Genomic DNA, 27,593 nt, shown 5'->3' with positions numbered 1-27,593 from the left:
TTCCCGAATTTTATGACATCTCATCCGATCAGACAAGGTCCGAATGGTTCGAACAGGTGGAGCTGGTGTGCGAAATATGTGGTGTGGACAATATCGAGTATGTTTTACCACTCAGGCCAACAGGTGACCCATGACCAGAGGGAGGATTTAAAGCAGGTGAAACAAGTTTGTCTCTTGTTGTTTGAGCCTCCAGGAAACTGGATGAATATTTAGGTGATCTACAGGACCTGACATGTCTAATCAAAGAAAACCCCTTTGACCGATGACGCAGTTGCACTTTCATGTCAGGGACTCCCTGGTTTGGTTAGACAATAATTGCGCAAGTCCTCCAGGATGGAGCACATGACCCTGAAACAGATTCTTTCTAGGGCTCGGGCTCTAGGTATAAGTGGAGGAGCCTGTTGTTGTGGCGGTGATGCAAAGTTCTCTCGTGTGTGCTTGTGGACCCACTTTTAACCCCCAACCAGGAGGATGCAGTTGCAGTGCAGTGCCATAAATGTAGAGACTGCTGTCAGCCCAGGGGCAAAGCAAGAAGAGTGCTCCTTGAGACACTTTCACTGGAGCCAGCAACAAGGACATGTCACATGAAGGCATCCAAGAAACAAGGCAAGACGTCAGCATTACTCCTTCCCCCACATAAATTAAAAAACGTGCTTTCCATAATAAAGGTAAAAATCAATGGGCAGATAGCGTTGGTAGATTCCGGCTGCTTCTCATCTGTTGTGAGTGGATTGTTATGCCAACCCAAAATATGGAAAAGTACTGCAAACTCTCTCACTACCAGCATACCGTTGATATATGATGGGGCTCAAGTAGAGGATGCTTGCTAGTTACATCCAGAAAAGGACTCAACATATTAACCTTGCGGAACTCAATACCATTATTAAAAGGAATAAACTTGACAATTCTCATGCACTGGTCACAGTGCTTTGAATGCTAAACAAACATGGTCTGGGTAGTGATGGATTATACCACAGCCCATTTTTTTTTATATTGATTAACTGCAGCCCCATTTGGTTTGCTATCTGATGATGCGTTCCTTGACAAGATGTGACAAGCGTCGTCAACCAATTGCAGACACTTCTATGAGTGGGGCTCACCGACAGAGATTCTGACAGAGTATGACACTGCCTTTCAAAGCAATTTGTTTAAAACCTTCCTAGATTGTGGCGAATCTGACTTTGATTCTGCAGTGCACAGGTACCCCTCTAGCATAATGATCTGGACTGATGTCACAGAACTGTAAAAAGGATCGTCACCAGAAAATGGTGTACTATACCAGAAGCAGTATACTGATACTATATCCCACTCACTCCTCCATAATTTTCAGTGAGTGATGTCACTGAATTCGACCATTTTAGGTCTTGGTTGGTTTCTTGGTGCTCGGTGGCCACTCTGGCGAAGGTCCTGGATGTTGATAGGTAACATCTGGTGAATTACCAATCCCCATAAAAAGATTGAAAAGGCAAATCATCTAACACTGCTGCCAAGGTTGCATCACTAGGGAATAAAGGTCATTTAAGCTAAAAGAAGAAAGAATTACACTTCAACAACTGGTCTTTTTGGATAATGTCATAATTATTTGTAGAAAACAGAGTGGATGATAAATATAGGGTGACCCAAATAAAAACGGGCCCCAACTCTAATTAGGCCCCGTTTCTTAGTGTTTTGTCCAAGTGAAATGAAACTTTGGTCATAACTAGTTTATTATATTCAAAACATCACATCAAAACACTAGGATTTTTGGCCTTTTTTCTCCGTTCTATAGCATATATTCTAGATGGCCTCTATTTAGCTTTTGTTTTTTTTTGGTCACCCTGTAATCCGATTGATTTTCAACTTTAGTCATTAACTCTAAGCCTGCAGGTCAGCCTTTCAACAACAAGCAATTTAATGGGAAGAAAACAAAGTCCGATTTTTGAGTCCAGTCACCAACCCTATGTTTGCAGGTCAGACTTTCAGTGATGTGGTGTATAGAAGTCAGTTTGAGCAATTTTTAAGTTTAGCCATCCATCCTAAATTTGCTGGCTTTCAACAACATTCAGCAAGCATACATTATCAGATGATTATTATTATAATCATTTTTAGATTCGCCTTTCTTTTTCTTCATCAGTTTTCTACTTTTTCCTGCTACTATGAATAGTCCCTGATCAGTCTCAAACACTAATTAAACTAATTAATAATTTCAATTAAACGCATGCAACTGCATGGTCCTCTCATCCCTCTTGATAAGCCATCCATTTGCTTGACATATTTTGTCCCTGATAAATTCAAATTCATTGTTCAGTTTATGATGACAACAAAAACAAAACTGAGAGCCATATCTTCGGAGACCACACTCAGTGAAATGTTGTTGTATAGTCAACTCATATATTGTTATGTCGTAACCCAGCCCTACTGGGGATGGTAGAGATAGGTGATGTAAGAAGATAAAAAAAAAAAAAAATTCCAGGTTCCTTAGCAATGTGTTGGTATATGGGAAGGGAAATCCGTTTCGAAGACAACTATAAAATGAAATGTACTGGACAACAAAATCATAGGAAATAATGAGAACAAATACTGATGAAAAATTAACAAACTTATTTATATAAAAATAAATAAAATTCAATTCAATTCAAGAAAAAATATAACAAAGTGAAATAGTCTCATGTCATTCAAATTTTACTGAGAAAAATATATGACCAACATGTAACAGTCCATATTTATATCAAAGAAAAAAGTTTGTCTGCTCTGTTTATGTTTTGGATGGATAACTCAAATATGTCCTTTCTTTTGTTTTTAGATTTCTTTCCTTTGGTTTGTTTATATTCAATCGCCTTACTCTGTCGGTTACAATTGTTATGCGTGCACTGTTTGCTCTGAATACTCATTTCTGAAGCTCACTGGCCTGTTATTAGTATTTCGCCATTCTTTTGATTTTTCGCCCAGCTATATTGTCGTTGGGTTTATTCTTGTCTTGCTTAATAGCTCGATGGTTTGTATTTCCCCACAATTCAATGTCGTAATGAATTACACGCACACATACATAGCGATTCCACAGGCTTTGCCAATCTTCTCCACTCCTCCTCATTCATGTTTTCATTAGGTGCACACATGCTAGAGTTGGCCGCCCCAGGTTAGCTATTGTAGCTTTCGTCGCCATCTTTCGCTGCCTTCACCACCCCTGACCTTCGCTTGTCAGTCCTCTCTCTCTCTCTCTCTCTCTCTCTCTATACGGTCTATCTCTCTCTATCCTTCTCTCCAGTTTATAGATTCAGCACTTGTACAGTTTAATCAAGACATTAAAAAATGAAAATATTGAAAAAAAGGTTATATTTTATGTATCCGTTTTGAACTGAAGATCTCCGAAAAAAATTTCACTTAATTTGATAGAGTAGTTTTTTTTTTTACAGTGGAAAAACACATTTTTATGACAGCACGTTGAAGGCAGACATCTTGGATTTTTATACATTTTTGTTTGGGTGTTAGAAACGCCACGGGGAGATAACTCCATGTATAGCGCCAACCCCCACCCCACATCTTTAATAATAGCTTTTCTTCCTAAAAATCGAACCTTTTGCTCGGTATCATAAATTGTTTTTTCACTGTTAAACAAAAACTACTTGATGAAATTAAGTGAAATTTTTTTTCTGGAGAACTTCATTCCATAACAAGTACATACAATGTAAACTTTTTTTTGATATTTTCATTTTTTTGATGTCTTGATTAAACTGTATAAGTACCATAGATTCTCTCTATCTTTTCTCTCCCCTCTCTCTCATCTATAAGCTTTCTTTTCTCTTCCGCTCTTCATTTATAGGATCTCATCTTCCTTCTGTTCACAAGTTTATTTTTTCTTCGTTTTTTTTTTTTTTAACATAATGAAACAAGCAGACAACTGGCTTTTTGAGCACAAAAATAAAGAAATAAGAGAAGGCAAATATATTTTCTCTCGGTTTGAAAATCAATAAAAAGAATTTATTATACATTTTTACAATACACACACACACACTTATCTTCTTATCTAACGGACTGTTGTCCTTGCATCCTTAATGTCTTTTTTATGTGTTTTATCTAATGGTCTGTGACTCATCAAGCCTCCATGGGGGCATATTGTACTACATATAATTCATAGTACATTTATGAACGACTTACCTGTTGTTGCATGGCCTTGTCTTTTACCTGCTGCCTGGGGAAATCGCTAACGTCTTTTGGTAGCATGGTTTTGCTATAACAAAGCATGCATGCAAGACAGACAAAAGACGATGTATGTCTTTATATATTAGTTTATTTCACTCCCAAGCATCTCATCTTCTGCAGCATGAAGTGAAATCGACAATCTTGGACTTGTGGCATTTCTCCGCATCCATTTGAGACTGTCGCTCTCTAATGGGGAGATCAGTTTAACCCATCTGGCTCCTCGGCTTCTACAACCCAACTCACTAACTTACTCAAAAACGCAACCCTTAACACATCAGATCTGGCTCCCGCCTACTTCCGGTGCAACTTACCGGTCATCCAGTTTGTTTGATTGTTAACCTGACCCCTTGGCCTCTGCACTTATATGCTTGCTTAAACCCATTGTTTTCTCATGATTCAAATCTCCGTTGTTTAATTATGCCTAGCTAGATAGAGAAATAGATAGGGAATAAATGCTTTCTACCTGGCGTTGCCTGGTTATCTAACGTTTTAACATGCCGGGATAAAGGGCTATCACATTTTATCAACAATTTTATTTCCAGGTCCCTAGGACAAGTGGCGTTAACAGGGCTTTCTCTTCATTATCAACTCAATAATTCTTTTTTATCGCCCAAAATAATTCAAAGGTTCTCTTGAGAAGAAACAGGACATTTCTTATTCATTTACTTTATCTACAACTTTCTATGAGCAATTAACAAAATCTTTTTTCCTTCCTTTTCTCTTTCTGCTGTTTTTTTTTTCCTTTCTTTACTCATCGTCTGAGTCTAGCAACCCTTTTTTTTTTTTAACTTGTCAATAATGTCACAGTATAACATTACGCTAAAGGATGACAGCACCTGCTAATATGGTCTATCAGTACTGCATACGGCTGAAAGGAATCAATGGAACATCAGCGCTGGCACACAATCAACTGTCTTCAGAACAGGTACGGGTAAAGGCTCCATATGGACAAAGTATAATATGGAACATGTGACCAAAATTATCAGTGCACAATACATATTGGTCAACGGAAAGCCATGCCATGAGAAAGATCTGTGACCAGACCCACTGATATTCTATCTTGAAATGTCTTCAGAGAATGTGAGTGATTTGTAACAATTGGAGAGACCAGATGAACAGGCACCAACCATAAATGCCGGTGATGCCTTTTCTGATGACACTTCTAATAGAGATTTAATAATTGTACAACTACGAAAAAGCACATAGTGCAAAAGACTACCTCTGTAACAAATGTTCCAGTTTTCTTTTTATAACGAGAAAAAAAATGATAAAACATGGCTCGCTGTCACCTTGATCATTGGGTCAATGAAATGTATTTTGTGATTTACCATTTTATGTTAGTAGCCCTCGCCTTCAACTCCACTGTATACTCTCCATATGTCTCGGATATGACAGTTTTCCTCTGATGTATTTCTTTTTATTAGTAAAAGGAGGCTTACACCATTCCTGTTTAGTACGATGACCAAGAAATTCACTTTCTCTCCGGGGTTGTATCTGAAGACCCAGAGCAGTTGAAGGGCCTTTCCAACATTGTTTTCTCCTGTTGAAGAGGGATCCATCTACCTCAACTGTATGACACGGGCCTTCGATCTTCTGAGGGTTTCACAGAAAATACTATGCACAAATATCTCTCAGAAGGTTTTGCCAGTCTATCCAGGTATGCACCAAGTTGATGCTGCACTAGGTGTATGAGAATTTTTCTAGGAATTTTTGACGCCCCTAACACAAAACTGCGAATAAAATATAAAAAACTTGTAAGTGGGTTGTTTATTTTCTTTATGGATTATACTTCCAAAATAAACTATTAAAGTTGTATAGAAAGTAATAGAAATATTTTTTATTTTAAAAAAAAAAAACACTAATGAAATTAATTGAATTTTACGAATTCAGTATTTTTCAATTTTTAAACTTTAAAAATCTATCAAAATTTTTCTATTGATTCTATTTTTACAATTTTTTCAGGGTCAATGTGAAATTGTATGCTCTTTCCAATAAACCGAATATAATATTTTAGACAAACGTTTTTTTTTTTCAATTCACGCCCCCCCCCCATTTTGAAATGTCTATTAAAAAGTAAATAATTAATTTACTCATCAAAGTTTTATATATCACAAATTGAAGATAAAAGATCAATAAATAATATATTCAAATTTAAAACAAAAAAAGGAAGTGTCTTTTAGAAATTTACCTGTAAAGTCCGAAGTTTAAAATCTTTTTTTTTTTAATACCGTTTTTTTTGTTTTTATTTTTTAAAATGAAACCTTGGTCCTTGCTCCTTTAATTGAAAAAAAAATTAGGGTTTGAATTACATTTTTTGAGTAGTTATAAGCTTGGAAAGACAGGGGGTCGAATTCAATATTTTTCACAAAGTTTCTGACAAACCTAATGCATCTTATCTTTTTAACTGTAGCAATCTCGTGTGACCACAGATATATAAATTTTAATATTTGTGCAATGTTCACTTTGGACCAGGAGAAAAACATCCCTTCACATAATGCAGTCCATATCCTGCATTTAGAATTTTGACTTCTCCAGGTATAGTTTTCTCACTTTTTCTTTTTTTTTTTTTAATGGCAAGGATGGTCGCATGTCTGGCAACTTTTAATTTTGCCAATGTTTTTTTCTTGGCAGAATTGTATCACTTTTTCCACAAATTGTAGTTTGTCACTTAGCTGCGATAAAATCATGTTTTAAGTTGTCACTAAACTGCCTGAATAATAATATTCTCATAACTTTGTCAACAAACTGTTGAATTATTTTATTGTCTGCTGACTTGAATTTGACTGACTAAGCACTTTGGCATATCTAAATTCTTTCTGTTATCTGCCTGGAAATGCTTGTGATTTTATCATGGCAACATAAATGTAAAAGGATCTAAATATATTAATAAAAGTTAACATTGGTTTTATTGATTCAAAGAATATTCAACTGGCAATAATATTTACAGTAAGAAAACAGAATATTTATGGTTTTAAAAATAATTAAATTATTATAGTTTTAAATAAATGAAGAGACATATTCATTTTATTTAAAAGAACAGTTAACAATTACTTTTATGAAAGAAGTATCAATAGTATCAACCCTAAGAAATATTTTTAAAAGAATATTATTAGCAATACAGATTGATGTAAAAAGCACCATGAAATTTCTATGGAGTTTGGCTAGTTATTCATGTAATTCAATAACTCGACTTAAATGTTAAAAAAATATTATGTATTTGTAAAATTAACAAGCAACTTATTTTATAGTGTGTTTTATGAAAAAAAGTAAATACTTTTTAGATCAAGACATTAAAAAATGAAAATATCAAAAAAAGTTGTATGTATCCGTTATGGAACGAAGTTCTCAAAAAAAAAAAAAAATACACTTAATTTCATCAAGTAGTTTTTTTTTTTACAGCGAAAAAACAATTTGTTATGATATCGAACAAAAGGTTCGATTTTTAGGAAGAAAAGCTAGAATTAAAAATTGGGAGTATCGGCGCTTTACATGGAGTTATCTCCCTATGGCGTGTTCAAAAATTCCATAATGGCTGACTTTTATTATTATTGATAGTGTTTTCAGCTAGACGAGTGTTTTTTGTGAAAGTTTGGCGAAGGGGGAACCATAGATTGAAGCTCAGTCAAGCACTTGCCATGAAAATAACGATAAAGCAAGACAAACTCGCAACATCAACATCTCTTCTGTGAGATAGAGGTTGCAGGGAAGAGAAAAGGATATCTCCTACGAGGCTACAAAGTCTATTTTGAACTCTATCAAGGTAGGACAAGTCCTTTCTAACAACTCCTGCCCAGATGTGGCAACAGTATTTCATCCTTGGACGTACCTGGCTCTTATATAGATAGAGAATTGCATCAGTAGTGAGATATCTACTGGATCGATAGAAGGATCCCACCATTTTTCCAGCGGCCTTCGCAACAGATTTGATGTATCTGTTCCATTTAAGATCAGGAGTAAAGGTCAAGCCCAGAAGCTTGTCAAAACTTGAGGCCTCCTCAAGACGAGTCATTCATTTCAACTGATGCCAGATGGGGATCAGAACGTTGATGATGTAAAGAGAGAAGCTTGGTTTTAGATGTATTAAAAGTAATCAGCCACTCCTTTCCCCATTGTACCACATGCTCAAGATCAGAGGAAAGAGAATTGGAGAGAACTTGGTCGTTTATGGTCTTAGATGTGTTACCATAGATGGTAGTGTCATCAGCATAAATGATGTAAGGATGTGATTTGGAAGATCATTAATGTAGATCAGGAAAAGAGTTGGGCCCAGGATGGACCCCTGAGGGACTCCAGCATTAATACTGTGAGCTTCTGATTTTTGCCCATCAACTACTACTCTTATGAACCTGTCAGAAAGAAATGATTTAATAATTGAGAAGACATTTCCAGTTATACCATAACTAGAGATCTTGTGAAGTAAACCTTCATGCCATACCCTATCAAAGGCCTTAGATATGTCAAGAGCAATTGCCCTAGAAAGGTTGCCTCCGTCGAGAGATTCGCTAATCCTATGAGATATAACTGTAAGCACATCTGCTGTAGATCTAGCAGAACGGAAAACATATTGTGTGTCACTAAGAAGGTTATTTTTGTTGAGATGGTTGATTATTTCTCTATTTAACATAGATTCCAGCAACTTACTCATGACGCACAGGGGACTTATTGGTCTGTACTGAGAGGGGGATGAGCCATCACCTGAATTCTTAAATACAAGGCATACTGATGAGATTTTCCAGGGTGATGGGAAACAATTCTCCTTAAGACAACGTTTAAACAGTTTTGTAAGTATAGGCGCTAGTTCTGGTTAGAGTTTTTTGAGTACTATAATTGGAATACCGTCAGGGCCGGTTGCTTTACTGGAATCAAGGTTTTTGATCAGCTTGGCAACATCACAGTATAAACAAAATTTCAGCCGATTTGATTTTCAAAGTTAATTTTTTTTTTATTATTCAAGCTAAACAAATGCAGTGATAGGTTGCATGATTTGCTAAAAACAATGTTGAAGATGGATGGTGGTACAGTGGGGGAAGAGGTGGCTGGTTACTTTTAATGCATCTAAAATCTTTACATCATCAACGCTCTGAGACCTATCTGGCATCAATTGAAATGAATGGCTCTCGTCTTGGGGAGGCTCCATGTTTTGAGAAGCTTCTGGGTTTGACCTTTACTCCTGATCTGAAATGGAACACATACATCAAGCCTGTTGCCAAGGTCTCTGGGAAAATGGTGGGATCCTTCTACCGCTCCAGAAGATATCTCACTACTGATGCAATTCTCTATCTATAAAAAAGCCAAGTATGTCCAAGGATGGAGTACTGCTGCCACATCTGGACAGGAGCTGCTAAAAACAGACTATCCTGCCTTGAAAGAGTACAAAATAGACTCTGTGGCTTAGTGGGAGATGCCCTTTTCTCTTCCCTGCAATTTCTCTCCTACAGAAGAGACGTTGCGAGCCTGTCTTTGTTTTATCATTATTTCCATGGCGAGTGCTCATCTGAGCTCCAATATCTGGTCTCCCCCTTGCCAATCTGTCACGATAAACACCCGTCTAACTGAAAACACTGTCAATAATTTTCCCCACTCCTTATCTGTGCCAAAATCAAAACGTAGATTCCATGAACAAAGCTTCTTTCTTAGAAGTGCACGCCTGTGGAATTCTCTTCCGTTTGCTTGTTTTCCACCTGACTACAATTTGGATGTCTTCAAGTCCAACATAAACCTGATGAACTGCCTCCTTAAGTAAGACACTTTATCAAATCTCCAATACTAACGATTACTACGATACTATCCCATTGATTACTGTACACAAAATAACCCTTATCCCCGAGTGGCTTTGGAGTGGTGACCACCATGTAAAAAAAAACATTTTTCGATATTTTCATTTTTGAATGTCTTGATTAAACTGTACAAGTACCAATTAAAGGGTACTGAGATTTGGGAAAATCTTTGTAATCCGTTTTCAGCCAGAAATTTGGCTGTTAAAGGGTAAAAGTTCAACGGTTTGACTACCAAACTCCTTCGCCAATTTTGGGTATAAACAATTGAAATTTTATATATAGATTCCTTGGACATGGATCTAACTTACTAACTTGATTTGAGCCTAAAACAATAAATCTTAAGGGGTCAAAGTTAAAAAAAATTTTACCTCTGCGGTCTCTACCAAATTACTCACACAATTTCTGGTCTAAACATTTGAAATTTTACATAAAGAGATAGGGCAAGCTTTTTAATCGTTTTGGGTCGATAATTTGAGCTACCAATATATAAATGTATGTATGTTTGCATGACGGATTTTCATAAGATCAGTATCATTTTGAAGCTCAACTCTTCAGACGACAAATACCAAAAAATTGGCTAAAAACATTAATTTCTTCACCTTCAACTGGGCACTTTTCTACAGGAAGAGGTCGCTTTTTTCGCCAATATTTTCGAAAGTCATCCCCTCTTTTTGATTGTCTAGCCTTAATTTAAACCTACGTCACTTCCGGTTTGGCGGTAGTCGTAACAGCAAAGATGTCACATTTTTTTCCTGTTCTTTTCTTCCTTCACGGTACAGGTTCGAGCCTTTCTTCCTACCACCACTTTTTTTTTTTTTTTTTTTTTTTGCTCAACACACACCTCCAAACACCCAGGCAATGCCGGGCACCCATGCTAGTTATAACTAAATATTAATATTGTTCTTTTAGAATTCTTAAATGTATTTTTTATTCTCTCAATTTGAGTGATTCAGAAATTCACTCTTTTTGAAGGTACAGTAAATCTACAGTTGTGTTTATACATTATATTAAGAAACTTCAGCTGTGTTCCACTAAATTTTCCACCTGTGTACTTACCACATTAAAAGAACTTAACATCATTGAATATACTTAAGCTTAAATACCTGACGTCTTTTCTGATCCAGTTTTCTTTTGTGGACTCGTATCCCATTTCTTGAGTTTATTTTCTTCAGAAATTTCTTTTATCTGAAATAAAGAGCATAGGAGAAAGCTGAAAAGACTTTTATATTTTGAATATGAAAAAACTAAAGAGTATAAAAATACACAATGCTTTAAATGTTTCTAACAAAATTAAAACATGAATTTTAATATTTAAAGCCTAAATACATGGGAAAAAATTACTAATTTGTAAATGAAAAAATTTATTTAAATCCCTGATTTTTACAGGAAACAAATTTTTAATTGACAAAAATAGACCAAATTAAATTAAAAGTTTTGTTTTCTTTAAAAAAAAAAATAGAAATTTATATCAACTTTTTTTTTACAGTTAAGTAATATTTTATATTTTTATTTTCACTCATTAAAATTTAAAATTGAAAAAAAAAAATTGAAACAAAAAGGTTGATTTCTTTAGTTTATATCACTTTGGTGATGCATATATGGACTTGATGGGTACTGGACAAAAAGGAAGTTATGTTGGTATCATGAGCAACAATACATATACTGGCATTTACAGAGAATTAGAACTAAACACCAACATTAATACTATTTTCATTTCACAGCTTCTACCAGTTTTTGCTGTATGTATTCATACTATTTCATCCATACCAGAAATCGATTTTTTCCATAAAAAAAAAATACAAAAAAAAAGAAACAGTATAATGCTCTTGAATCATTCTCACGTTTGAATCAAAGCATATTCACAATACATAGGCAAAAATTAAAATGTTTAAAACATCAACAATGACATAAATGGAAACAATTTTAAGATCTTAAAAATAATCTTTACATTTTTAAAATCTGACTAAAGGTATGGCTATTTTTGTGTCTTACATGTTTAGATATTTTTCCTTCTTTAAGACCATATGCGGTTCATCACATTTTTTTCCCATTTTTTTTGTTAATAAAAATGTTGCATTTGTTATATCTCCCAAATAGACAGCTCTATCATCTCTTGCTCCATTGTGTGTGCGTGTGTGTGTGTGTGTGTGTATACACACACAATGGAGCAACAAAAGATGATAAAGCTGTCTAGAATTGAACATTTAAACATGCTGAAAGAAATAAACAGTAAAACGGACTTTTTTCTCATTTAGTTGTATATGCTCTATAGTTACATTGAGCTTTATAAATTAAAAAGATTGGTATAAATAAAAAGTGAAAAATAATAATTGAATAAGCATATTTTCCCCATAAACATATATAAATATATTTATACATTGGCCAGAGAACTGTTTCTCATTTCATATTGACATCAACATCTTCCCAACACATCCAACATCTATTCACTTCTTCAAGGACCAGTTTCAGAAATAAAACTGTATTTAGTTTCATATCTCTGTGTTTTTTTCACTGTGCATTGTTTTTTTTTTGTTGTTTTTTTTTTAAAATCAATTCCAGCATGACAGACAACTTTCCTAATCAACAAAATATTGTTTGTTACCTAGAGTGATAGAGTTATAAAAAGTGTAAAAAAAATGAGTACAGGTTGTGATCAGTGTTCATACCAGTGAAGGAACATGGCAATGAGTGTTTAAATATTGAAATACAAGAGTATCCCAGTTTTTGGTATTCAAAAGTCAGAATTAAATCAGTAACCAGCAGGTAAATTTACATAATAAGAAGGAAGTAATCAAATTGATATAAAGTCTAAATGGATTTCAGGAACAGTGGTAGTGAGAACTGTAAATAGACTACTCATGGATAAAGTTGATATGCTGATAGAAAATGACCTATCATGACTGAGAATAAACATGGCATACCAATCCAATTAAAGAGAGATGAAAAGGCATCAAAATCAAAGGTGAAATCATACAAGCAAGAGATGAGCAAAATAGCAGGAAGGACCTTGTGAATCCTGAAGTACAAAAAACACTTTGACCCAATCAACAATGATCAGGGCAAGATTTTCCATATATAAACTGATACTCCAGTTCCAAAAAATATATATAACAAAAATATTTGTTGGCAATATACCAGAACACTGTTGAAAAAAATGACTTCCAGAAAACATTTGCAGAAAAGCTGGAATGGGAGGTAAATCTGATTAAAATGGACATTGGTTAAAAAATTGTCCACGTGGTTCATCCATAAGTCAGAAATCTGGGGAACTTAATGCTGGAAAGAATTATGAAAATTAATCAGAAGACTCTCATGCAGTCGGGTTATCCATTTATGCAAGTGAAAAAGAAAATGAAGAAAAAAGAAAAGGAAAGAGTTGGAGACAAGAAAATATTTTTGTGATACATTTTCTTCATTGAGGTATGCGTGCGTGTGGAGGGGATAATTGTTATGACCGAGATTATTTGGTCCTTTTGCTTACTACTAGAAGAGGAAGGCATACACAAATGAACTTTGTTCATGACACATAAAATAAAAAATGACTATAAAAGGAAGGCAAACAGAAACTATAGCATGTTTCTCTTTTTTTTTCTTTCAAACTTCTCTTCCTCATGCAACTGATACCAGAAGTAAGGCTTAAACTATTTCTCCTACTTGAATCTAGCTGACGGGAGTAGAGTCAATGATATCGTTTTGAAAAGAGGCAATGCGAAAATCTCGCTAAAGAACAATAAAGGTGAATTGTTTCTGTATTCTAGAAAACGCTCTTCTAATCCCAAAATTTAAGCAAAATATATTTTCTGTACAAGCTGCCACAAAACAAGGTGCAAATATAAACTTTAGCCCCAATAAATCAAAACTGGTATACCCGAATGGAACTGTATTCGACATTAAAGAAAATGGAACACTATATTATTTAAATAGCGTAGTCCCATCAAAAACCGCCTGCCATGATCTACAGACATGGCATAAAATTCTTGGACACTGCAATATTCCTGATATCAAACAGTTGCCGACTGTAGTTGATGGAATACGAATACAAACATCAAAAACCTTCAACTGTGATGTCTGTACGCAAGGGAAAATGACAAACTATCAAAACAAGATACCAGACAAAAAGGCCAAAAAAAAAAAATCCTATCAATGGTGCATTGTGACTTGAACGGTCCCGTAGAACCGATGGCCAGAGAACATTATAGATATGTGTTGAATTTCGTAGATGACCATTCAGGTTTAATGATGGTTTACTTTTTAAAGAACAAATCTGATACCCTGCTAGCAACTAAGAAATATCTAGCCGACATAGCCCCCTACAGTGAAAACAAGTGTATTCGCTCTGACAACGGTACAGAATTTACCAATAAAGACTTTGAACTTTTACTAATTAACCATCATATCAGGCATGAAACATCAGCTCCTAGATCGCCACACCAAAACGGGACTGCTGAACGTGCGTGGCGGACACTTTTTGAAATGGCAAGATGCCTACTCATTGAATCAAAACTCCCTAAAAACCTCTGGACGTATGCACTTATGGCGGCAGCCTATATACGCGACAGGTGTTTTAACAAAACACTATCTAAAACTCCATATGAATCTTTCTGCGGTAAAAAAAACAAATTTAAGCAGAATGCATATATTTGGTTCAACTTGCTTCGCATATATAGAAAAAAAGAGTAAATTGAATATTAAAGCCGACAGAGGTATATTTCTTGGATACGATAAAAACAGTCCAGCCAATTTAATATTTTTTCCCCGAAAAAAAATAAAATAAAAAGAATCTGGTGTGTAAAATTCACAGACACGTTTAATTGTAAAGACGAAAACCCGCCATATGAAAAGGATGGAATTATATTACCTCAAATAATTAGAACAAACGAAAACAATAAAAATGACGGAGACGATAGTGTCCATGATGATGATGATGATGATGATGATGATGATAAAGTCGAGAGATATCCCAAAAGAAATAGAAGACGACCAGATTTTTTTGTGGTCGACAATATAAAAGATTATCAAATCGACTATTGCTATTCAATGGAAAATGCGCCAAAAAGCTTAAACGAAGCAATTAATTCTGAACATTGTGATGAATGGAAAATTGCCATGAAAAAAGAAATAGATGCCTTAACCGAAAATGATACCTATACGGTAGTGCCTCTCCCAAGAGATAAACATGTTATTTCTACTAGATGGGTCTTTACAAAAAAGACTACAGCATCAGGCATAGAACAGTACAAAGCAAGATTTGTTGCTAAGGGGTGCTCTCAGATTTACGGTAAAGAATACTTTTCTACGTTTTCGCCGACCACAAACCTAACGACAATCAGAATTTTACTGCAAGTCGCATCACAATATGACCTAAACATCCATCAAATGGATGTAAAAAATGCTTATTTGAATGCCCCAATAGACTGTGAAATTTATATTACCCCTCCAGAGGAATTTATAATGAAAAATAAAAATAGCGTGTGGCAACTTAACAAGTCATTATATTATATATATAGTGCTCAGTGTTGGAACACAGTATTCCAGGATTATATTATTAAACAACAATTTAGACAATGCGCTGTAGACCTCTGTTTATATACCCAACACAAAGACGATAAACTACTGATTTTGGTTTTGTGGGTCGATGATATTTTAATCGCATCAAATTGTGACATAATGTTAACTGATGTTAAGAACAAATTAAGTAAAAGATTCAAAATGACCGATCTTGGCAAAATATCCTGGTTTCTGGGGATAGAAATTACTCAAAGATGACTCAATCGAGATACATCGACAAAATACTATTAAAATTTGGAATGGGAGAGTGCAAGAAACGCTCTACACCGGTCGAAAATTATATTAATAAAAATATACACACAGAATCTGAAATAATAAATGACACACAATATCGCGAAATTATAGGTAGTCTTATATATTTGATGACTGCAACCAGGCCCGACATATGCTATACAGTAACAAAACTGTCACAAAAATTATCACGAGCGACAATGAAGGATTTAAACAGAGCTAAACAAGTCCTACGTTATTTAAAAGGAACTAAAGACTTATGAGAAGGCTCTTATTTTTTTTTTTGCATGAATATCAGCGGAAAACCCTAGGGGTAATGCTCAGAGTATATAGATTTCTATATATAAAAAAAAAAAAAAATAGTCCTGACAAGACGTTAAACTGTATCTATTTTTATTTGTATTAACACTTTAACCTACTAATACTTTTGCTTAAAAAAAAAAAAAAAAAAAAAATCTTTGTAATTTTCCTTTTTGACATTTGAACACAATTAAAAATGGTGTCTTTTTAAATGCTAAAATTCTAAGATCCAAATGATTTCTAATTTTTGTTATGTCCAAGTAAATATAAAAATATAGATTTATTTTTGAGCAGAACAAACACAAGGGACTTCCCCATTATAAAAAAACTGTTCTGAAACTCAAAATGGCTTACACTTCTAGAGTTTTGTCAAAAAGAATCGTCTAACATCAATAAATTCATAACGCTGTTAATCTCCATGCTTTCCATGTAACATCTAGTTTCTTTATCTTATCTCTTCCAATATTTATCTAAAAGTTGTCCACTCATTGCCGCGTCACAATTGATTGGCGTCTTACGTCAGATTAAAAGCAAACCCAAATGGTTAACATCATGTTCTAGGCAAAACCAAGAGGACACTTTGATATGACGAGTTCAAAATCTGCACTCGTCCCAAATATTTTGTTTTGTGTCATTTTTGAAGCATACATGCAATGTGGAGATTTTAAAAGAAAATTAAAACAAAAAAGACAATTTTACCTTTTCTTCTTTCTTATCAAGTAATTCAAGTGTTGCAACAAAATCATCATCATCATGGAATTCGTCTTCACAGCTTTCAGAAATCTACATGAAAAAAAATTGGTTAGAAAATCTATTTACAATTTACGTACATGCGGTCATACAATATATGCAGATCAAATTTAATTAGCCCATCTTCTCCCGTACACTCAATGATGATGCAATATCCTTATGTCATCTCTTATGTATATATTATCGATGTACATCAAGGTTACTTTTTTCCTGAAATTATCAGGCTGGTTTATCAATGCACACAAGGGGTAGCTGAAATCATACAGCTCCTTTGAGCATAGTGTGAACACCTAACCTGAACAGCATATTGAATATTGAAGCTCAGCAGTTTCTGACACTTCTGTGCTGATCACCATTAATATGATCACAAGAATTTCCTCTCAGGTGGTACAATTTGTCTGACTAATACCCAGGAAAAGCCAAACATGATATTCAGTTGACATGGACAGATGTTAGTTGGGGGAAGACGTCAGTATTGTTGCTTTGTCCTTAGCTGTGCCCCCCCCTCTCACAAGTCATTTGTCCCTCTTAGTTGCACCAATAGCAGTACATTATACCTATTACATTTTCTAGCAAAATGTTATATAACAGGTCATCTTTGGTTCTAGTAGTAGACTGCAACTGACCCCTTGGCAACATATCCACTGTAGAGTTCACACACAACTTCCTAACATGTGGTGAGAATTCACATAAAAATGCATATACCATTTATCTTTTGACCAATCCTCCAAATAATCATATCAACTTTTGTAATTTTACCATATTTCTACTAAACGTAGCATTCAGGAAGTAAATCGTTTATTAACTTCAAAAGCGTGTAGGGCAAACACCTTGAAAAAAATGTAACTTTGATTTGGATTGGATTTGTTTGTACAAATCAAACATAATCAGTCATGCATATTGGAACGAATTTCAAATCAAATCCTGTCATTTTATGCAAAAATAGCTCAAAACTGGTTTTTAATAATAATCAGGAAGACAATTGCCTTGTTGACAACTAGAATTTTTTTGCTTTTCCAGAATAAAAGCACATTCAGTATATTTATTAAAAAGTTTGTTAATACTGGTATTTTAGGTGGTTCAATCAAAATGATGTGCAATACTAAAGCATCTCTCAAATTTTCTTTGTACCCGTCTATTCATCAACCTCAAAGCCTACATAACTGAATACAACCATGTTTTCCACAGAATGCTTGAATAGTATTTCATACACTGCAAAAGACAAATTTGATTTAGGCAGATGACAACAAATGTATAAACATACATGCTTGTTTTTTAATCATTTCTTTTATTTAATTTTAAAATTTAATATTTTGGTACTTGTACAGTTTAATCAAGACATTAAAAAATGAAAATATCAAAAAAAGGTTATATTGTACGCATCCGTTTTGAACTGAAGATCTCCAAAAAAATATTTCACTTAATTTGATCGAGTAGTTTTTTTGTTTACAGCGAAAAAACATGTTTTTATGACAGCACATTTTTATTATCTTTTATTTTTTTGTAAAAATTTTTTTCCTCAAGCAAAATACATCATTGAATTTTGTACCATGATTGACAATAAAATATTGTAATTATCTCCCCTTTTCTGTTTTGATTTATATACACACTAGTGGGGGGTACCCGGCGTTGCTCGGTTGTTTGGAGGTGTGTATGGTTTTGGGTAAATCAAAACACCCGGGTGATTGTATCAGGGGGGGGGGGGGTAAGTATGAGGATCGAACCCGAACCCGAACCTTTGAGGCGAAGTTGGAAATTAAAGTGTGAAAAAAATAAAAACGTGTGACGTTAACCATTGGGCCACTGCGAAATACTAACAGAAACACGTTTCAATTTATTTGAACTATTTAGAATTGGCAGGTGCCCGTTTTAATGGCTTAATGAGGTCAACTTTGACTGCGAGACAGTATTTTATTTACTGGGGAAACACTTTTTTTATTTTTATTTTCCAAGGAGGGGTAGAGAACTAGCTCCCCATAGCAAGGGGATTGTCCAAATTGAATAGCAATTGTCTGATATAAGGAAAATTTCCACATTGATCAAATCTGATTGCTTTCAGACATTTCCGGCGATCACGACCGGAAAAATACCGCCAGAATTAGTGTTGCTTTTATTATACGAAAAAGCCTAATCCACATGCGGCAAGCGAAAAATGTTGAATATTTATCTTTTCAAAGTCGAGCAAATTAAATAGACAGGCGACCTCCGTTGTTAACTCGTAGATATTATGATTTATATGTGATATAAAAAGTTTTAAGAAGTTGTGAGCCAACTGACCACTTCTCGGAAAAAAGCCTTTCTTGGACAAACACAAAAAGCGAACATACATACACACATTTTCTCTTTTATACATATAGAAGTTATTTTGTTGATTTTGCAGTGAATTTTAAAAATTTTTGTTTGGATTTTTAGAAATGTCGTGGGGAGATAACTCAATTCAAAGCGCTGACACCCCTTCCCACCTTTAACACTAGCTTTTCTTCCTAAAAATCAAACCTTTTGCTCAGTTTCATAATAAATTGTTTATTCGCTGTAACAAAAAAAAAAAAAAAACTACTTGATGAAATTAACTGAAATTTTTTCTTCGGAGAACTTCATTCCATAACGGATACGTACAATTTAAACTTTTTTTTTTTATATTTTCATTTTTTTAATGTCTTGATTAAACTGTACAAGTACCAATATTTTTTACTTGAAAACATTTTTAATTCACAAACTTTAAAAGGTTTGTTGCAACTTTATAATATTTGAATCAATCTTAAAATCAGCTGATAAATACAAGTTTTCATTTTTTGTTAGTAAATATTTGAAATTATTGTAAGTATTATCTTTTATTTTTTTTGTAAATATTTTTTTCCTCAAGCAAAATACATCACTGAATTTTGTACCATGGTCAACCATAAAATATCTCCCCTTTTCTGTTTCGATTTATATACGAAAGTTATTTTGCTGATTTTGCAAAACGTTTGTCTTTCCCTTTCTCTGACGTATTCTATTCCTAAGAAATAACTATTTGTCAATACAAATGTTTATAAATAATTAAATTCATATAGTTGCTTAACAAATAGAAGATACAAACTTTTTGCTTGGGTGATGAGAGATTCTTTTCTTTTCTTTCCGTTCTCTGCACAGTTGATGATCCAAAAAAGTCGGAGACACTTACAGATTTCGGATTTTTTCCTGGAGATTTATTTGCTTTAGATGCACTCATGTTTTCTTCATTAGCCAATTTCGGTTTGAAGAAGTTCTTTATTGGAGATTTGGATGCTCTGTTATCTTCATCTATAAAAAAAAAAGACATTTTAGAGGATAACATTTACTTATGAAATATAAATTAATTTTTTTGTATTTTATTCTTATTTTTTCTGATAAAATAAGTAAATTTGTTTTTCAGAAGGGGGGGGGGGTATCAAGGCCCCGAAGCCACTCGAGGATAAGGGTTATTAAGTGTACACTAGTCAATGGGATAATATAGTAATCGTTAGTAATGGAAATTTGGTAAATTGGATTACTTAAAGGTCGGTTCATCAAGAATTTGTTTACGTTGGACTTGAAGACAACCAAATTGTAGTCAGCTGGGAAACAGGCAAACGGAAAAGAGTTCCACAGACGTGCAGTTCTAAGAAAGACGCTTTGCTCATGGAATCTACGTTTAGGTTTAGGCACAGATAAAGAGTGCGGAAAATTATTGACGGTGGTTTCAGCTAGACAGGTGTTTTTTGTGAAAGATTGGCGAGGGGGGACCAGAGACTGGAGCTCATACGAGCACTTGCCATGGAAATAATGATAAAATAAAGACAGGCTTGTGACATCTCTTCTGTGGAAAAGAGGTTGCAGGGAAGAGAAAAAGGGCAAAGCTGCGAAGTCTATTTTGTCAAGGCAGGGTAAGCTGCTTCAAGCAGCTCCTACCCAGATGTGGCAAGAGTACTCCATCGTTGAACTTGGCTTTTATATAGATTATATTATATATAATTGCACCATAATCTGGTCATTTACAGCCTTTGATGTGTTGCCATAGATGGCAGCATTGTTAGCATAAATGTCAACGAATGATCTACGTATGTGATTCAGAAGATCATTGATGTAGATCAGATAGAGATTTGGGCCCAGAAAGACTCCAGCATTAATACTGTGAGCTTCTGATTATCACCCATCAACCACTACTCTTATGAACCTATCAGAGAGAAATGATTTAATAATTGAGAAGACATTTCCAGTTATACTATAGCTGGAAATCTTTATGCTATACCCTATCAAAGGCCTTTGATATGTCAAGAGCAATTGTCCTAGAAAGGAAACCTTTATCGAGAGATTCGCTAATTCTGTGAGATATAACCATTAGGCCATCTGCTATAGATCTAGCAGAATGGAACCATATTGCGTGTCACAAAGTGTTGGGAAGCTGCTTAAACAGTTTTGTAAGTATGGGAGCAAGTTCTGGTTGAAGCTTTTTCAACGCTATAATTTGAATGCCGTCAGGGCCAGTTGCTTTACTGGCATCAAGGTTCTTGATTAGCTTGGCGATATCACGCACAGATATTTGTATGTTGCATAGTGTGTTGTCTATTATAGGAGGAAATATGGGGAGTTGATTACCTTGGTCGCATAGAGTGTAATTAGCTGCAAAGTTTTTGGCAAATAGTTTGGCTTTGTCTGATGTTGACTGGATGACCTCAGGTCCATTGCTGATGATTGGGATAGAATGCACACTTCTGTTCAAGATCATGTTTGTTATTTGCCAAAACTGGTGAGAACCAAGCGGCTACTCAGCTACTTTGGATTTAATGGACTGAGCATAGCAATACACACGGATGATAAAACGTTTTGGATAATTACGGATTTCAAGGGGGTTCTGCTAAAATCGTCATATTTTATAAACCAAAGCATCTTAAGTCCTCAAAATACCACCGTTGTTTGAAAATGAATATATTTTCAAATAAATTAATAAAACATAATGTACATTATATATTTTAAAAGTTTTAAGCAAATAAAGTGTAAAAATGTTGACATCACAAAATCAGCGTTTTCAGTAAGATTTTGTAATAAACCCCCCCCCCCTGGTTTGTAAATGGTTGTACCGTGTTTCTCTTAAGAATTTCGTCATGAAATTTGGAAATTAACTAGAAGAGATATCACTTTTAATAGATTCTGTTGTCCAAAATTCTTTTGACAGCTCATTTTTTTTTATGTTAAAAAAAAAAAAAGAAAAAAAAAAAGAAAAAAAAAAAAAAGAAAAGACTTCAACATGAAGAGTTTGGAAAATTTTGAAACAAAATTTCTTTGGACACCCACTGTTAAATACATCAATCTTTTTACTACATTTATCCGTTATCTTGTGGTACCGAGCAATTTAAAATCATGATACCTGGAAAAAATCGTTCTATTTTTAAAAAGTATCTAAAAACGATTTGTAGCAGCAGCTACTATCGCTGATATTAATTACTTTACTGTAAACAAACTAATTTTTGTTTTGTTTTTTATATAAAAAAATGTTCTTACATATTTAGTTGGAGCTCATATTATCAGAACATAATTAGCTTAACTAGAGCTATTCAGTTATCAGAAAATATAATTTTAAAGCAATCTGGGGTTATTTTTGGTCAAATTTTTAAAATATAGTTGAAAAACAAATATGTACCATGCACACTTTTATCCATTACATTAGTTTAAAAAAAAAAAAAAAAAAAAAAAAATTTAAAGTATATTGGGGGGGGGGGTTATGTCCTGCACAAGTGAAGCAAAAAAAAAAAATAAAAAAAAATCATATTTCACATTTTTTTTTTTTTGTTTTTTAAAACACCATTAAAAACTAATGTAATGGATAAAAGTGCACACATGTTACATATTTACAAAGCTTATTTTCTTTCAACTATATTTTAAAAAATTTGACCCAAAATAATGCCTGACTAGTTGAGATTGCTTTAATTATATATTCTGTTAACCGAATAGCTCTAATTAAGTTAATTATGTTCTGATAATAAAATAGCTCCAACTAAATACGTAAGAATATTTTTTTTATATTCATATTTTCATTTTTTAAATTTTAATTCGTTCTGGAAAAAACAAAAACATTTCTTTACAGTAAAGTAATTAATATCAGCAATAGTATTACTGTCAGTAATAATCTCGCTGATATAAATGCTGCTACTACTACAGATCGTTTTTAGATACTTTTTTAAAATAGAATGATTTTTTCCAGGCATCATGATTTTAAATTGCTCGGTACCACAAGAGAAAGCAAATTACAATTTTATTCAGAGTACCCTTTCCTATCTGGACAGGGTACAAAACAGACTTTGAAACCTGGTGGGTGATATCCTTTTCTCCTAGAGACATTGTAATTATATCCCTAACCTCTATTGTCATTTTCATGGCTCCACTCTATGCCCCACCCCTCCCCTGTAAAGCATTCCCAGCAAACACTCAACTAGCTACAACTACCAGCAATTTCTGTGCCTAAAAATAAGCAAAATTTTTTTTAGAATTGCTCATCTGTAGAACACAATACTGTGAAACTGCTTCCCAGCTGAATATAACATGACCATTTTCAAATCCAATGTAAACAGGTTCCTAATGAGCCATCCTCTAAAATCAAGAAACTTATTCAATTTCCACTATCACCAACTATTACGGTACCCATTAACTCTTATCCTCAAGTTTCCTTCAGGCCTTGGTAATCAGTGACTATATGGTAAAATGTCCAGCCTCCAATGTAAATCAGTGATTAATCAGATTGTTTAGTGGCTGAGACAAATAGAATTCACCTGGATGCTTGATTGGATATCTAAAGGATGACGGAATGTGAATTTAGCAGAACTAAGATTAGATACAGATGAGCAAAGAGTTAGAATTGACAAGTTGAAAATCATCCGAGTTTGAGAGAACTACCATGTGAAATATTTTTCTTAGAAAGGAAAAATATTTCACATCGGTGGTCCATTAAATGACAAATTGCAAAACAATGAAATCATTGAGTTACACTCAAAACCAAAGGCACCTTCCCCCAATCAAACTATGGAAGTAACAGTTTTGAGGAAATGTGCATGCTCTTATCTTCAAAGAAATTCAATATTACTGTTCTTTATAGCTTGCCTGTTTGATTTACATTTTTTTCCCCACATATACTGTTCAGTCAACAATGACATTTCAATACTATCAGACTACTTCAGAAGAGTGGATTTCTGCCAAGTTAAGAGTCAAAAAAGTCGGTGACGCTACATTGATTGCCAACACCAGAGATATCAGCCTTGGACACAAGAGAAAGTGTCAGAGTGTGAGAGTAAGAGTAACTGATTTATACGCTAATATTCTTTGAAACATATGTTGCTAGTTTTGGGTTTGACAGAAAGATCAAATGTCTCAGATAATATTTTGTATGAATGATTTTGATATACGTTACAACATACTCAAGTAATAATGTTACAAGATGACATCTTTCACTAGATTATCGTTTCCGGCATCATTCATGATCAGAGCTTTCCAAGAGAGAAACTGGTCAAATGTAACTATGAAATGAAATGCTTTGCTACAAACTTGAAACTGAACTCAAGAATGAACAAGACACACATATTGTTTACATATATATTGGATACATATTGATTATTAGAAGCAAAAGTACAGATGATTAACCTGCATGAGAATGTGTATTAGTGATGGGACGATTCCAGAATTTTTCCCTCGATTCTGATACAATTATCGATTCCGTCCTAAATTCCTGATTCCGATACGAATACCAATTCAGATTCTTCTAAATTTTCTCAATATTCAATTAGAGATTTATTGCTTGAAGAAAAAAAATGTGTTTAATTACTGTAAAACCCGGTGTAATATCGATATTTATTTTTGCAAAATGTAAAATGTACACTGGGGTAGGTAATGGGGGGCATATATTACACGAGTAAATCTCTCTAAATATTTTTCTCAAATGTTTTCATTGTAATTGATTGAAAGTAACAAGACACAAAGACTAATATTTCTTTTAAACTGGTTTGTAAGGTTTGTTATAAATGTTATTTGAATTTTTTCATAATTGAAAATAGTCAACAATTCGTATGCACAATTAGAGGATGTTGTAAAAAGAGAATAGTTTACAAAATCCTTATTCCTATATTAAAATAATTTTCTAGAAAATCATTCTTAACATGGGAATTTGGGGGAGGGGTGAACTATTTTGTGACTTCTCTGTCAAAAAATGTTCATATTTCTTAGTTTAATTATTAAAATTTAATTGGTTATCAGATTCATTTGTTTTACTGTAAAAAAAAAAAAACAATGCAGAAATACTATTACTACTACCACTACTACTACTAATAATAATAGCAAATGTGTACATTAAGATCTTTAGTTACCATTAGCCCACCTCAAAAAAATAGGATTCTACTTTTTTTTTTTAGGCAATTACAGTGAAATTTTCTTTTAGGTGATTACATTGAAAACTGAACAAATTATCGAGACTTGTTTTCTTTTTTCGCCAATTCACAATTATAATATTTTGTTGTGAAAGAAACAAAGTTCTCATTAGAATTCTGCAACCAATTCTAATCCATAAAAAAATAAAAATGTGATTCTTCATTTTTCAGGGGATTACATGTAAACGGTCTGAAAAAATAAAGAAATAAAACAAAAAGTTGGTTTTGCATAAATAGTGTTTTAAGGATTTAGTCAATTTTGTTTGTTTTAAAATCTTAGTCATGTTAATGTTCCTGATCAAAATTTAATATAAAATATGGCATTGCAAATAGTCATACAAAAGACGCCTTTTTTCATAGTACTAACCCTAAGTCTGAATGATAATGCAAAAAATAAAGTGATTACGAGTGGTTTTATGACATAGTCGGTCATACTTAAAATTAGTGGTAAAAAATTTGGTTAAAAGTTTGGTAAAAAATTTGTACACATATAATTACCTAAAAAAGTAGAATCTCATTGAAGGAGTGATTTTAAACGTACATATAATTTATTTTTATAATTTGATAAATTTCTAAACGTTCATACTTTTACATATTTTATCCCAAGTTTTGATTAACTCATGAGATTTTTATATATGATTTTCACTTGTGGCAAATAAATAAATGCAATAAAACATAGGATCATTTCAAAGATAACCACTCCCAACAACATGAGATCAGGTTGGCACCAGAAAAATTAAAAATACAACTGGTCAGGAGCCGCCTAACCCTTTTTTTTTTTTTTTTTTTTTTTTTTTTTACCAGGAAGTCACCACTTATCAAGGCCACTCGGGGATAAAGGTTATTGCGTGTACAGTAATCAATGGTATAGTATCGTAATAATCGTTAGTAATGGAGATCTAATAAAGTGTCTTACTTAAGGGAGCGGTTCATCAGGAACTTGTTTATGTATATGTTCATCCAAGTTGTAGTCAGGTGGAAAACAGGCAAATGGAAGAGAGTTCCACAGAGGTGCACTTCTGAGAAAGAAGTTTTGTTCATGGAATCTACATTTGGATTTAGACACAGATAAAGAGTGGGGAAAATTATTGACAGTGGTTTCAGCTAGATGGGTGTTTTTTGTGAAAGATTGGTGAGGGAGGACCAGAGATTGGAGCTCAGACAAGCACTTGCCATGGAAATAATGATAAAACGACGACAGGCTCACAACATCCCTTCTGTGGGAGAGAGGTTGCAGGGAAGAGAAAAGGGCATCCCCACTAGGCTACAAAGTCTATTTTGTACTCTGTCAAGGCAGGATAAGCTGTTTTTAGCAGCTCCTGCCCAGATATGGCAACAGTACTCCACCCTTGGACATACTTGGCTTTTATATAGATAGAGAATTGCATACTGGAGCGGTAGAAGGATCCCACCATTTTTCCAGCGACCTTGGCAACAGATTTGATGTACGTGTTCCATTTCAGATCAGGAGTAAAGGTCAATTCCCGAAGCTTGTCAAAACATGGAGCCTCCCCAAGACGAAAGCCATTTCAATTGATAGGGATCAGAACGTTGATAATGTAAAGATAGAAGCTTGGTTTTAGATGCATTAAAAGTAACCAGCCACCTCTTCCCCCATTGTACCACACGCTCAAGATTAGAGGAGAAAGAATCAGAGAGAACTTTGTCATTTATGGCCTTTGATGTGTTGCCATAGATGGTTGTGTCATCAGCATAGATATCAACAAATGAATGTCAACAGGAAGAGAGTTGGACCCAGGACGAACCACTACCCTTATGAGCCTATCAGAGAGAAATGATTTAATAATTGAGAAAACATTTCCAGTTATACCGTAGCTGGAAATCTTGTGAAGTAGGCCTTTATGCCATACCTTAATCAAAGGTCTTTGATATATCAAGAGCAATTGCCCTAGAAAGGAAACCTTTGTCGAGAGATTCACTAATCCTATGAGATGTAACCATTAGCACATCTGCTGTAGATCTAGCAGAACGGAAACCATATTGCATATCACTAAGAAGGTTATTTCTGCTGAGGTGGTTGACTACTTCTTTATTTAATATGGATTCCAACAACTTACTTGTGACACACAGGAGACTTATTGGTCTCTACTGAGAGAGAGATGACCTATTACCTGAATTCTTAAATACAGGGCATACTGATGAGATTTTCCAGAGTGTTGGGAAGCAATTCTCCTTAAGACAATGCTTAAACAGTTTTGTAAGTCTGGGGGCAAGTTCTGGTTGAAGCTTTTTCAACACTATAATTGGAATGCCGTCAGGACCAATTGCTTTACTGGAATCAAGGTTCTTTATTAGCTTGGCGACATCACACACAGATATTTGTATGTTGCATAGTGTGTTGTCTGTTATAGGAGGAAAT

The 27,593-nt window shown here is 34.1% G+C and overlaps 1 protein-coding gene across 3 annotated transcripts in view; it reads right to left on the bottom strand.

The window, feature by feature from the left end:
• Positions 1–27,593, bottom strand: part of LOC145293818 (replication factor C subunit 1-like) — a 279,301-nt gene that overhangs the window by 171,095 nt on the left and 80,613 nt on the right. For 2 of the 3 annotated variants that reach the window (XM_080140442.1, XM_080140441.1), the window contains exons 5-7: positions 19,885–20,087; positions 16,755–16,838; positions 11,060–11,141 (exon numbers count right to left, since the gene is read on the bottom strand). In XM_080140442.1, coding sequence (XP_079996568.1) covers positions 11,060–11,141; positions 16,755–16,838; positions 19,885–20,087 — 369 coding nt within the window. The remainder of the gene's footprint in view (positions 1–11,059; positions 11,142–16,754; positions 16,839–19,884; positions 20,088–27,593) is intronic. The other variant, XM_080140443.1, reaches the window with a different exon arrangement.

This window comes from Euprymna scolopes, chromosome 15 (genome assembly GCF_053919585.1).
Source record: "Euprymna scolopes isolate OS-2025 chromosome 15, ASM5391958v1, whole genome shotgun sequence".
In the NCBI taxonomy this organism is placed as follows: domain Eukaryota; kingdom Metazoa; phylum Mollusca; class Cephalopoda; order Sepiida; family Sepiolidae; genus Euprymna; species Euprymna scolopes.
The sequence above is the reverse complement of the archived record's forward strand: the minus strand, read 5'-3'. Positions and strand labels throughout refer to the sequence as shown.